Here is a 12,003-nt window from a genome sequence, read left to right as displayed (position 1 = left end):
AGAATGTAGGTTTGTCAAGTGGCCTGGCCTCTGCCATTCACTGCTGCTAGGGAGAAGATATCACCCCATATTTTTGCCACTGGAAGCAGAAAAATTTTGCCCATTCAATATATGCAATTGTGACAAAATAGAAAAAAAAAGTGGCAGCGGCGAACTTCAGCTGCTTATTGGTGCCTCCCAAAGAAAGTGCAGTCCTGGGCAGTTAGACCTCTGCTATGGTTGTGCTTTCTGTGACAAGGTCATCAGAGGCAACTGCTATTGGCAGCAGCAACAGCACAGACAATATCCTGATAGTGCATGCACAGACCACCCAAATGGAGGGAGCCTGATATGACCAATGACACCCTGAAAAGCTGATGGCTACTCCAAAAACACCCTTCAACAGGTCATAGAGGCTTGCAAGCAGCTTGGTAGCACTCAGAAGGGGCTTAAACATGCCAAAGCACCAATTTTTTATTTCTTCACTTTAAATTTCAAGTAAATGAAGTGTTCTTTAAAGAAAAAAAAAAATCTCTGAAGGCAGTGTCATGTTGAAACTAGAAAAAACACCCACATTTCTATTTCTAATTATCACTACTGCTTGTTCCTAGTTCTGTGTGGGAATCTAATATATTGCAATCAACAAAACCCCACAGCAGGATTACAATTGCCCCATAAATTATGGCTTATTTCATGAAAAACTCCTTTTCTCTGGAAATGTTCTATATTTAAAGTCACGCTAATGAAGGTCCCAGGTATTGTTGTTTTTAAATTTTGCAAACACACACAGAGCCCCACTGGCTTCTATTTTCTCATTAACTGGTAGAAATCTGCATAACAAAATATGGGTTTCGACAAGTTGAAATATCTGGCTTTCCCACATACTGCAGGATAATTGAATGTTGTTCTAAAGTTCCTTGTGAATAGAGCTAAGTTTATGCACAGGGACCTTAACTGAGGGTGGTATCTTTGTTTGGCCTCTGCAGGTGGGGAAGAGACAAGAAATCCCAGCTGAATTCTCCAATCTTTGCCTAACACATAAATAAAGGGTATGAATTATTGCATACAGACAATTCTGAACCTTCCCCCTGCCCTCCCAGTGCACAAGCTCCCCATAAGGAGGTTCCTCCCTTACTCAGATTGCATCTACATGAGGTCCTGGCAACATAGGAGCTATGTTTGCTGGAGCTGGTGCATAGGGATTGGGGCAGTCACCTTGATTCTCACAGTTCCACTAGAGAAGTATGTGCTTTTGGGATTGGACTCAAGGGAAAAGGACTGGTCCCCATCACTATCACTAGATGAAGTGTGGATAGGAGTCTGAAATTAGGTTGTTAGTTTTTCCCTTTGTTGGATCTGGTTTTATAGACTGGAAGATAAAGCGGATGACACCAAACTGGGGAGAGTAGTAGATACACTGGAGGTTAGGGCTAGGATTCAGTGATCTAGAGAAATTAGAAGACTGGACCAAAAGAAATGAGGTTCAGCAAGGACAACTGCAAAGTCCTGCACTTAGGACGGAAGAATCCCATGCATCATTACAGACTGGGGGCTGACTAGCTGGGCAGCAGCTCTGCAGAAAAGGACCTGGGGTTACAGTAGACAATAAGCTGGATATGAGTCAACAGTGTGCCCTTGTTGCCAAGAAGGCTAACAGCCTACTGGCTTCTGTTGGTAGGAGCATTGCCAGCAGGGAAGTAATTATTCCCCTCAATTCTTCACTGGATAATGAGAGCCTAAACTACCTGAATTACAAGTTCTAGGATGAATGGCAGCATTTCTGAATCAAAATACCTTTCCTCCCAAAATATATATATATGTTCTTTTGTTTTGTTTTGAAAGGCATAGATTTCCTTGAAGACAAATGGAACCCCACCCACTTTCCCACTAGTTCCACTCAAAAGCAATAGAACATGACAAATAAAGTTTGGGCATTCTGCATGGATGTATACACTTGAATCCCCTTTAAAGGAGTTGTCTTCCAAAATACTTTTCCAGTATTTGTTGTTGAAATTTATGTTTTGTGATTGAGATTAGATAAATATGTAATGTAATTGTCTTGTAAATAGCTTTAAAGAACCAGGGATACAAAGCTAAGATTTTAATGATGATGCATTTTAAACAATTCATTATTCAATACTTGATTTTATAACCATGGTCTTGGTCTCTTACACTGTATTAATGCTTCGATTTCACTGCCTTAAAATTGAACAAATAAATAGCATTTTTTCTTTTATGTAAAAATAACCAGCATTTTCTCTTTTACATAAACCATGCACATAGTTGTGGGGTGAACTGATATCTATTTAAAGAGGATCTGATTCCACAGGATGTGTCTAGCTCTGGGGTGCTCAATCCCCAGCCCACAAAGCTAAGTCATCTGGCATGCTGGGCTCCTCATGGGTCCAAAAATTTGGCAGCAGGAGAGTGGTGGCAGCATGAATTCCACTTCCCTGCTGCTAAATTTCTGGATGTGTGCAGAGTGCACAGGGCATGGCCCTGCACACTAGACCAGGTATGTGGGGCTGGGGTGACATAGGGCCAAGCTGGGGTGTCACAAGGCATGATCTCAGTGTGCAAGTTGCCAGCCACAGAGAGGTCTTGGGTCACTCATCTGGCTTGTGGGGCTGAAAGGTTGAAGGGTTTAGGTAGAAGAGGTTTTTGCAATAGTTGGTGGCATAAATTGAGGACAATTAGCTGTCTCTTTTGGAAGATGTTGGACCAGATTGAGATGCCAGAGAAACAGCTGTTTAATAATCCATAGAAAGAATCTGAGCATAATTACTCTCTGGTCTTTCTTTAATCCTGGTGCTGATGATGCCCAGGATGACTCAGTGATATCATGCTGCTTTTACTGGGGAGGAACAGGCAGACACTGATGGGCAAAACTCAGAAAATGTTCTTTCTGAAGGATTATTCATGGTGAAGATAATTATGCTCATCAGGGGGCCAAGATACATTTCCAACACTTCATACGAGAGACTGGTCACCAGATATGTAGCAGGATAAATTAATTTGACTGCTGAGGTTTCCTGCATATAAGATGTTATGGAAGACACTGTGTTAGAGTATGCTGAATTCTTTAGGGATTGTTTATATGGATAAAAAACAGTGCATTTGCTTAAAGGCTATGTCATGGCATTAGTGCACTATGCATTAAAGATTTATACTGCGCTGTGGTAAAGATCAGTATGTCTGCATTTCTCCCTCTTGCCCAAAATAGTATTCAGGGAACTGTGAAATTAATTTCAAATAAAAAAATTAAAATATTGAAGGGGAGTGAAATACAGCTAATCAAATGCAAAACAAACAGCCACAGTCAAGAAAGTATTTATCTTACACATGACCTTTTCTTGGTAGCAAAATATTAATTAGGAAAACATACTTTAATTTGTTTTGTTTAATATTTTAACTGCCAGGTACCCTGTAAAAAAAACCTGAATCCAAAAGGATTGTTAACTTTACCTTTAAAAAGTCACCAACACTATCCTTTTAGCATCTCATTAAAATGCAATTATTATAATTTAAAGAGTAATAATCACTCATTGCTTTAAACTAACCGAAGTGTGCTAGTCTGTAGTTTGCTACTAACGTGATCTCAAAAAAATGGATAATTCTACCTGAATTCCTTCTCACCAGCACAAATGCAAAATGAACACAGAGTTATTGTTATGTTTTATAATTTATGCAGGTAAGACGGCTTGGGGAAACAAAGTCTCCCCTCGCCCCCCAGACATGCAGGTTCTGCTAAAAGTCAGGCCATGGTATAAAGGAAAGGAAAAGAGTAACAACAAAATGCATTATGAACTGGCTTAAAATGACATAACAAATGAACTGGATCAAATAGATAATATTTTGTATTCACAGCTGAAAAATTTGACAACTCCATGTTTTCCTCTAAAAAAATTGTTCTGCTGCAAAAAAATGCATGCTATTGTCACAAACATGATGCTTTTTTTGGCAGGCATGTCACAAATTAAGCTCTGTGCTCTTTCTGAATGTCACTGTGATCCCCTACTCTGCCTGATCCACTGCTCTGCCTTCTGCTTCCTGCCCCCCTCCTCTATCTGTGTGTCATACAGAGGCTGCCCATGCCACGCCTGTCACAAGTTGGCCACCGTTGAGTTAGTGTGTCTTAAGTAAATGGATTCTGTACAGGAACCTACACAGTGATTGTGTGACGGGTGTGAGTGTATGAGAAACTCAGATCCATGGAACTTATAATTATGGTCTTCTACACAACATAAGGAAAGCAATAGATGTTTTCTGCTAGACAGAATCCCCTAAATGAAACATTTCATTCAGGCTGATTTCTTTTTAGGATACCACATGAGGATTCTTCTAAAAAATGAAGAGCTCACAGAGATCAGTGGTGACTTTTTGTGGTGTTTTGCTGCTTTTTGTATTTTTGAAAAAAAGTGGCCTTACATTTTTGAAAGTATCTGTAGATCCCATTAACTCTCTTCATTCAGCTTCAATGAAAGCTGAAAGTTTTTGGCACTTAAAAAAACCCCAAAACAGGCCATTTTAATTTAAAGCTCCTAACTGTAGGCATCCAAATATTTGCCCTTTGATTCACTCCTAATCAGGGGCAGATCCAGGGGGTTCAGTGGTGCAATCCTAGTCCTCACTTCAAAGGTATAATGCACACACAGTGAGCTCTCTACCATAGAGCTCTGGTCTCAACTGCCCGTCTGCCCCGTGAGTCACACGCCCCACCCTCCATGCCAGTGAGCTTTTTAAAAAATCCTGGATCCACTCCTGCTCATTTAACATGGAAGAAAACAAGTGTAAAACAGAATGCCTTTATAGATTAGGCACCAAACTCCATGCAGCCTCTTAAATTAACAATGCCTACCGCTGTCTATTTCTTGATCTTTGCAGTCTTCTCCTTGAAGGTGCTGAAAGTTCTCCATTCTCACTTAAGTCAAGAACAATCTGGGATGCCCAGAACCTTGCAGAATTGGACCCTGGAGGGTGAGATTTTTGAAAGGTACAAATAGCAATTTGGTACCCAGACCCAGTCAGCTTTCAGTGGGCATTGGCTAATTGATTAATCAAGTCTGCTGGAGTGTGGTAATTACTGCACTCCAGCATCACATGCTGAAAAATGGCAGTGGGGTCATTTTTCTTTGAACTAAAGCTCGCTCAACTAAAGCTGTCAGAGCCATTCTAAATAAAGCACCCCCCACTAGCCCCAGAGCACGTCTATAAAAGCCCCCTAGGTGCCTATCTGCCCTTTGTGCCTTTGAGACTCTGCTACCTAATTTTTAGCAGCAGTAGCTGTTCTAAGATAAAGCTACATGCAAATCACTTTCTCTACAGATACCTGCTAGTACAAATAAATATAACCAGAGAGAAACCAGGGCCCCAAGTCTTCAGCTGAAAAATGAACATCTGGGTTCAAACTCTGTTACAATACCTCATGGGATTGGTGTTGCAGGTGCTTAATGTCCCATTCTCTTGTATGGAACAGGCTCCCTGGCTGAACTACATTTCCTCGCAGTGTATCACAGTCTCTTTTCCTGAGCTACTGAGTTCTGCAGGGGTGTCCCTGGCTACGATGTGCATCATGGAAGACAAGCCCTGGCTGTGAAGCCAGAGGAGAGGAGGATACAACAGATACAAAATACTGTGGTGGCCTTTCTGAATTGATTTTTTGGCTGTAGGTGTTTGGATTTTTTGAAAGAAGACACTTTACAAAGACAGCAGATTTCTTGAGAAAAAGATCATTTTTAACAAAAACCCAATTTTCCATCAAAAGTGGTTTTGACAGTTACTTTAAACTAGCACTGTAAATAAGCTGCATTTTTCTTTCGATTATTATTAATTCAGTACTCAGTCAGCAAGCGCTGTAAAGTTAGGACTGGTACAATGCGTTCATAAACAAAAGAGCTGAATTCCTTCTTTAGGTGTATAATTTAATCCTAATTAATATGGAGTTGAGACCAGTACCTCAAGAATTAATGTAGGTTTTCTTAGAGTGTTAAAGCTTGCTGTTTTGCCTGTCAGGCATCTTGCAGAAACTCTTTTTCTTCCACTCAGTTTTTTCCTCAGATACCAAAATAATAATAATAATAAAAATTCAGCTCAGATAAAGCTGGGTTTGAACATTTTTGTGGTGGAATCAGGGTGAGTCTTCTCACTGTTTTCTTATGTACACTTTAGCTCCTTTCTTTATGCTATACAAAAGGCTTGTGTCAATCCTTGGCAGCAGACCCAACTAGAAAATCAACTCCCACCCTAAAAACAACCAAAGTGGCACCTTCTTGGCAAGAAACACCTGTGCTAGGCCGTCAGGACATTGCAATATATGTGATTTTTTTTTTTTTTAAGTTTAAAAATTAGACTTTCAGTGACCTGGTGTATTAATACTATATTTACTCAAATATTAAATAACCCTGGACAGAAAACTATCCCCCCCAAATTAGATTCTATAAATAGAACATTTATAAATGAGTTATCAATTTCCAGGTATAGAATCTAATTATTGGAAGTCTGCCTTGAATTTGTCCCCCGCAGACTGCTACAGCAGGGAAAATGAATCTGGGGGGTCAGATGGCTCCTTTTACCCCCACCCCAACTTCTTCCCTCATAGCGCCTCACCCCCCCTTACTCTCAACCCTGCTCTCCCTGAGCACCTGAAAGTGAGGGCCCAATCTGAAAACAACTGACTTTGAAATGAACATGCCTGTGATAATTTACATGCAGGCAAATTACTATGGGTATCCACAGACTTAGTTCATCCAGAATTGATGTATTTTACCCTTTTTTTAAATGGCTGCAAGTTTGAGCACAGTAGGCACGTCTAAATGAGATGTTTACTGTGCAGTTGACTAAGTAGCTGTGCAGTAAACATTTTGGCATCTACATGTGCACCTCTATTAGGCTGGAGTAAACTAATTTACCCAGCAGCAGAGCACGTGTAGGTGCTGCCTGATTAGCTGATGCATGAAGGTGCTTCAGCGAGGGGGCTGCCTGCTGGCTAGCCCCACAGTGAAGCTCTCTCGTGCCCTACCCAGCCCCTTCATAGCACACCAAGCTGAAGGGAGCATCCCTGGGGTTGGCAGGAAAACTCCCAGAGCCCCCTGCCAGCCAGGGCTGCTCCTCGTAGGCTCTATATGCTATGCCTGAAAAAACTGCAGTTTATTGCTCCAGAATTAATTGCTCCTGGGTGCCCATTCATACAGCATGCCCGGGGCAATAAGCTCCACAGTTTATTCAGATGCCACAATTGCACGTGTAGAAGTGCCTAGGTACTCCACAAACACACTTTTAAGCAGCACTCTTTACACAGTAGTACAAATTATGCATGATGTTAATCCAAAGCCAAAAGGTTCATGATTTATAATATAGTTCACTGGGCTGGGACCCATCAGAGTCAACGTGATTTAAAATATAGTTCACTGGGCTGGGACCCATCAGAGTCAACAGTATTTCAAGCCATGATAACCCCACAGCTCAGTATTGCTCAGTATATGTGTGTACTCCAGATACCCACCATGAAGGATCCATGGCCTAGTTATCCCCCACTCATGACTGGAACTGGGTGTTCTTGTCACAAGTCCTGGGACTCTCAAAAAAATTACATGTAGACGATACACAGGGCAACCTAGTCAAACTCCACCTTGTGGAAGGTGGGACCACACTAATCATATATGCCAAGTGGAGAGAGGGGCCAACAGAGAGATTCTGGGTGAACTGTTTGGGGCCCCTTTTGGTGATGTTTGCCAGGCATTTATGGTGGCTGAAGAAACAGGAATGACTGGAAATGGGAAAGAAGGGCACAGCTCAGCTGTGGGAGTGAAGAAGTTACAAGGCAGTGGTTTACCATGACTTGAAAAAGAGTCAGCGCTAAGGGGGACTGCACTTAGTGGCCACTGCCATATCTCCTATCGAGATGGGCTGTGCTAACCTATCTTTCTGGTAGGTTCCCATCAGTATCTCAGCCTTTTCAATATCTTCCCCAATGACCTGGAATATAGCATAGAGGGCATCCTCATCAATTTTGCAAATGACAAGATGGGGATAGTAGTAGATATGCCGGAGGGTAGGATTAGGATTCAGAGAGACCTAGAGAAATTGGAGGACTGGACCAAAAGAAATCTCATCAGTTTAAATAAGCACTTAGGCTGGGACAATCCCAAGTACCAGTACAGGCTAGGCACTGACTGACTAGGCAGCAGCTCTGCAGAAAAGGACCTGTGGGTTACAGTAAACAATAAACTGAATATGAGCCAACAGTGTGTCCTTGTTGCCAAGAAGTCTAACGGCATCCTGGGCTGCATTGGTAGGAGTGCTGTCAAGAAATCAAGAAAAGTGATTATTCCTCTCTATTCAGTACTGGTGAGACCACATCTGGAGTACTGTCCAGTTTTGGGCTCCTCCACTACAGAAAGGATGTGGACAGATTGGACAAAGTCCAGCGGAGGGCAATGGAAATGATTAGGGGGCTGGAGCACATAACTTGAGGAGAGGCTGAGGTAACTGGGCCTATTTAGTCTAGAGAAGAGAAGACCGAGTTGCGATTGAATAGCAGCCTTCAGCTACCTGAAGGGTGGTTCCAAAGAAGATGGAGATAAGACTATTCTCAGTGGTGGCAAGGAGCAACAGTCTCAAGTTGCAGCAAGGGAAGTTTAGGTTAGATATTAGGAACAACTCTCTCACTAGAAGGGTAGTAAAACACGCCATCCTAGGAGTTTTTAAAGAACTGGCTAGACAAAGCCTTGGTTGGGATGATATAGATGGGGATGGTCCTGCTTTGTGCAGGGGTTGGACTAAATGACCTCCTGAAATCCGTTCCAATGCTAATTTTCTATGATTGTATGATTTTGGCCACAAAAAAGGGCCCCAAAAAGGTCCCAATTATCCTTTTTGGCACTAGGGTAGGGTGTTGGACCTTGCTCGTTCCCTCCTGGGGGAACAACTACCACTTTTTTTAAGGCCATACATACACAATAAAAAGTTCTCATCAGTATGTTTCCCATTTTGGGTCATACGTTTTATAGACAATCTCAGTGGTGGCTGCATTTAATCAGCTCCATAATTGGTTTCTATTACTAAGCACACAGTGCTTTTGGCAGGTGTTTAACAGAAGAAAATGTATTTCATGTGGTTTTCTTTTAAGACGAGGGGCTGGCTGGAAGGGGGGGAGTGGACTTCGTCTTCTATTTGTATAAATACGATACATCCATTTATATGAGAGTTTTAAAATTGCTGGCACTTCTATGTTACCTTTTATCCAGGGATCTCAAGGCACTTTATACACACAACTTGAGCTTCACAACACGCTTTTCAGTGAGGTAAGTTCAAGTGATATGCCTTTTACACACCGGCAAGCAGAGACTAAAATTAGTTAATATTTACCCAACCTTACACTGTAAGCCAATATCAAAGCCCTGATCAGAATCAGGACTCATGAATTCAAGTCCCTTCTTTCATACACAAGGCAATACTGCTGCTCCTATAGCTGACTATTTTCTTAATGTTGTTGAACTGGTGCATACAACACCAAGTTATGGGGAAGTGTGGTCACACTTGAAGACAGGCTACAGTTACAGGTGTACCTAGACAGGCTAGCAAGTTGGGCAGATTAGAATCTGACCAAGTTCAACATCGAGAAATGTAAAGTGCTCCACCTCAGGATGAGCAACCCCCAACACACCTACAGGCTTGGTGGCACCAAACTGACCAGCACCACAAATGAAAGAGACCTGAGGGTAATAATGAACCACAATATGAATATGAGCCAGCAGTGCAATGCTGTAGCCAGTAGGGCAAATAATACTCTGGCATGCATCAATCACTACATCCCCAGCAAAGCCAAGGAGGTGATTCTTCTGCTCTGCTCAGTACTGGTGAAACCGCAGCTGGAGTACCGCGTCCAGTTCTGGGCACCACACTGTAACAAGGACATGGACAAGCTTGAGAGAGTCCAGAGAAGAGCCACCAGTATGATCAGAGTCTTAAAAAGTAAGCCATACAAGGCAAGGCTGAGGCACTGGGGACTCTTCAGCCTGAGGAAAAGAAGGCTGAAAAGGGACCTGGTAGCAGCTTACTGCTACACTAGGGGAGTACATCAAGGGCTCAGTGAGCAACAGTTCACCAGGGCACCCAAGGGGAAAACCAGAAGTAATGGCCACAAACTCCTGGAAGATCAATTCAGGCTCAACATTAGGAAAAACTTCTTCACAGTCAGGGTGTCCAGACTGTGGAATAAGTCCAGAGAGGAATAAGCTCCCTCCAGAGGTGGTGCAATCACCTACCCTGGAAATCTTCAAGAGGAGACTGGACAGTCACCTTGCTGGGGTCACCTGTCCCTCAGTTATCTTTCCTGCTTGGTGCAGGACCTGATGATCTTCTGAAGTCTCTTCCAGCCTTATAGTCTATTAATTCCTTTACTGAAGTAAATTATGAAAACTGATGGAAATTCCCACATGAAGTTGTGTATTAAGCATTTTTGAGCACCAGAGGCCTTTTTAATTCATGCATAAGTATATTTCTTGTAGTTGCAGTTTTTCTACAAAGAAAAGAAAATTAGAAGTAGAGACACATGTACAGGACCAAGAGATCATATTATTCTTCTTTGTATCTGGGGTCTGTGAGATAAGGGCAGGACTTGGTTTGGTAGTACAGGTTATGCAGTAGTTGCTATAGGTTTCTTTCAAACCATCTTGGTGCTTTAAGGAGTTTGTCATGCTAGCTCCTGTAGTTTGCTCCTATGTGGCCAGTTTTTCAGCAGGTAGCACTGCTCAAGGGTTCCAAAAAGATAAAACATATTACGTGCTGCATAACATGGAAAAAAGGAATATAAACAAGTTTTGTACTCACGCAGAAGTGGTCTGTACATCATGCCAGCTTTTGCTGAAGTTCTGTTTCAGCTCATTCATCAAGCTGACACCAAGCTTTTGCTTGATTTCCACCAGGTGCTTCTCTTTGGCTGCTAACACTTGTCGTAAGGTTGAAATTTCATCCTCTAGCTGAATGGAATGAAGAAAAATGTTAACCTATGTGGTCATAGAAAAAAAAAAAAAGAAATACCATATGCCAAGCTTTAAAAGTCATACTGAGGCTAGCATGAATCTGCACTTGACAGGTATAGAGCAGAAAAAAAGAATTTAAGTAACTTTGCTGATTCTAAGATGCCCAAAACATACTTTACATTATAACTGTACTCAAAATACAAGTCTCTGCAAACATGCTATTCCATCCTCATCTCACTATAAATACAGCTCGCTAGAAGAAGAGTTACTGGCTCCTTGAAGGGCTAACATGTAGAGGAAAGGAAGGGCATACTAAAGAATGCTTCCCTACTCCAGCTGGTCTGAAATGACCACTGGCTAAACGGGTTCATTTGCACCCTAAGCATAAAAGTTGTATCAGCCCTTAAAAGTACCAAAAGTGCAGAGATGCCTTAAACTCACTGTGCTTCCCAACACTCTTCCACAGCCAGCAAGGAAATGGATGAATTTAGGGACCATCTATTTTTTAAAATCCTTTTAGGCTGGATGACTAGATTCAATCTTATTTGTAGGGAGATATTTTTTTATACAGAAAAGTACAATCGGGCCCTTTAACCTGGCACCTAATCCTTGCTAATTAAAGAGGAAAAAGAAATTAAAAACCAGGAACCAATCTTGATCTAGCCAATTTGTGCATGAATACATTCTAAAGAATATGTTCAGTCAAAAGGGGTTCTTTGGTGCTACTGTTCATTCTTTGGCAAACATATCTTTTCAAACAACATTTTTCAGACTTCATTTTATACAAAAATAATTCTGTTAGCTAGCATATGAATAGGACATCTGGCTAAGAAGAGGACAGCTAAAAACAGTTGGCCATTTATTCAATATTCTCATGCTGTGAGTAACACTCTAATCTGCCTGAGCTTAACATCACTAGCAGAAAAGGCTCATAAGCTAAAAAGGCAAGCGGCATCCTGTAATACTGAAGCTGGTGAGGATAAGGGACATACATGTAATAAATGTTCTTGTGCGCTTGTATACTTGACAGGGGTTTAGTCCT

General features: G+C 41.7%; 1 protein-coding gene across 2 annotated transcripts in view; it reads right to left on the bottom strand.

The window, feature by feature from the left end:
• The window catches only part of TPD52L1 (TPD52 like 1), a 102,337-nt gene that overhangs the window by 49,661 nt on the left and 40,673 nt on the right, over positions 1–12,003 (bottom strand). For both annotated transcript variants that reach the window (XM_014611028.3, XM_014611029.3), the window contains exon 3: positions 10,810–10,958. In XM_014611028.3, the coding sequence (XP_014466514.1) occupies positions 10,810–10,958 (149 nt within the window). The remainder of the gene's footprint in view (positions 1–10,809; positions 10,959–12,003) is intronic.

This window comes from Alligator mississippiensis, chromosome 1 (assembly GCF_030867095.1).
Source record: "Alligator mississippiensis isolate rAllMis1 chromosome 1, rAllMis1, whole genome shotgun sequence".
NCBI lineage: Eukaryota > Metazoa > Chordata > Crocodylia > Alligatoridae > Alligator > Alligator mississippiensis.
The sequence above is the reverse complement of the archived record's forward strand: the minus strand, read 5'-3'. Positions and strand labels throughout refer to the sequence as shown.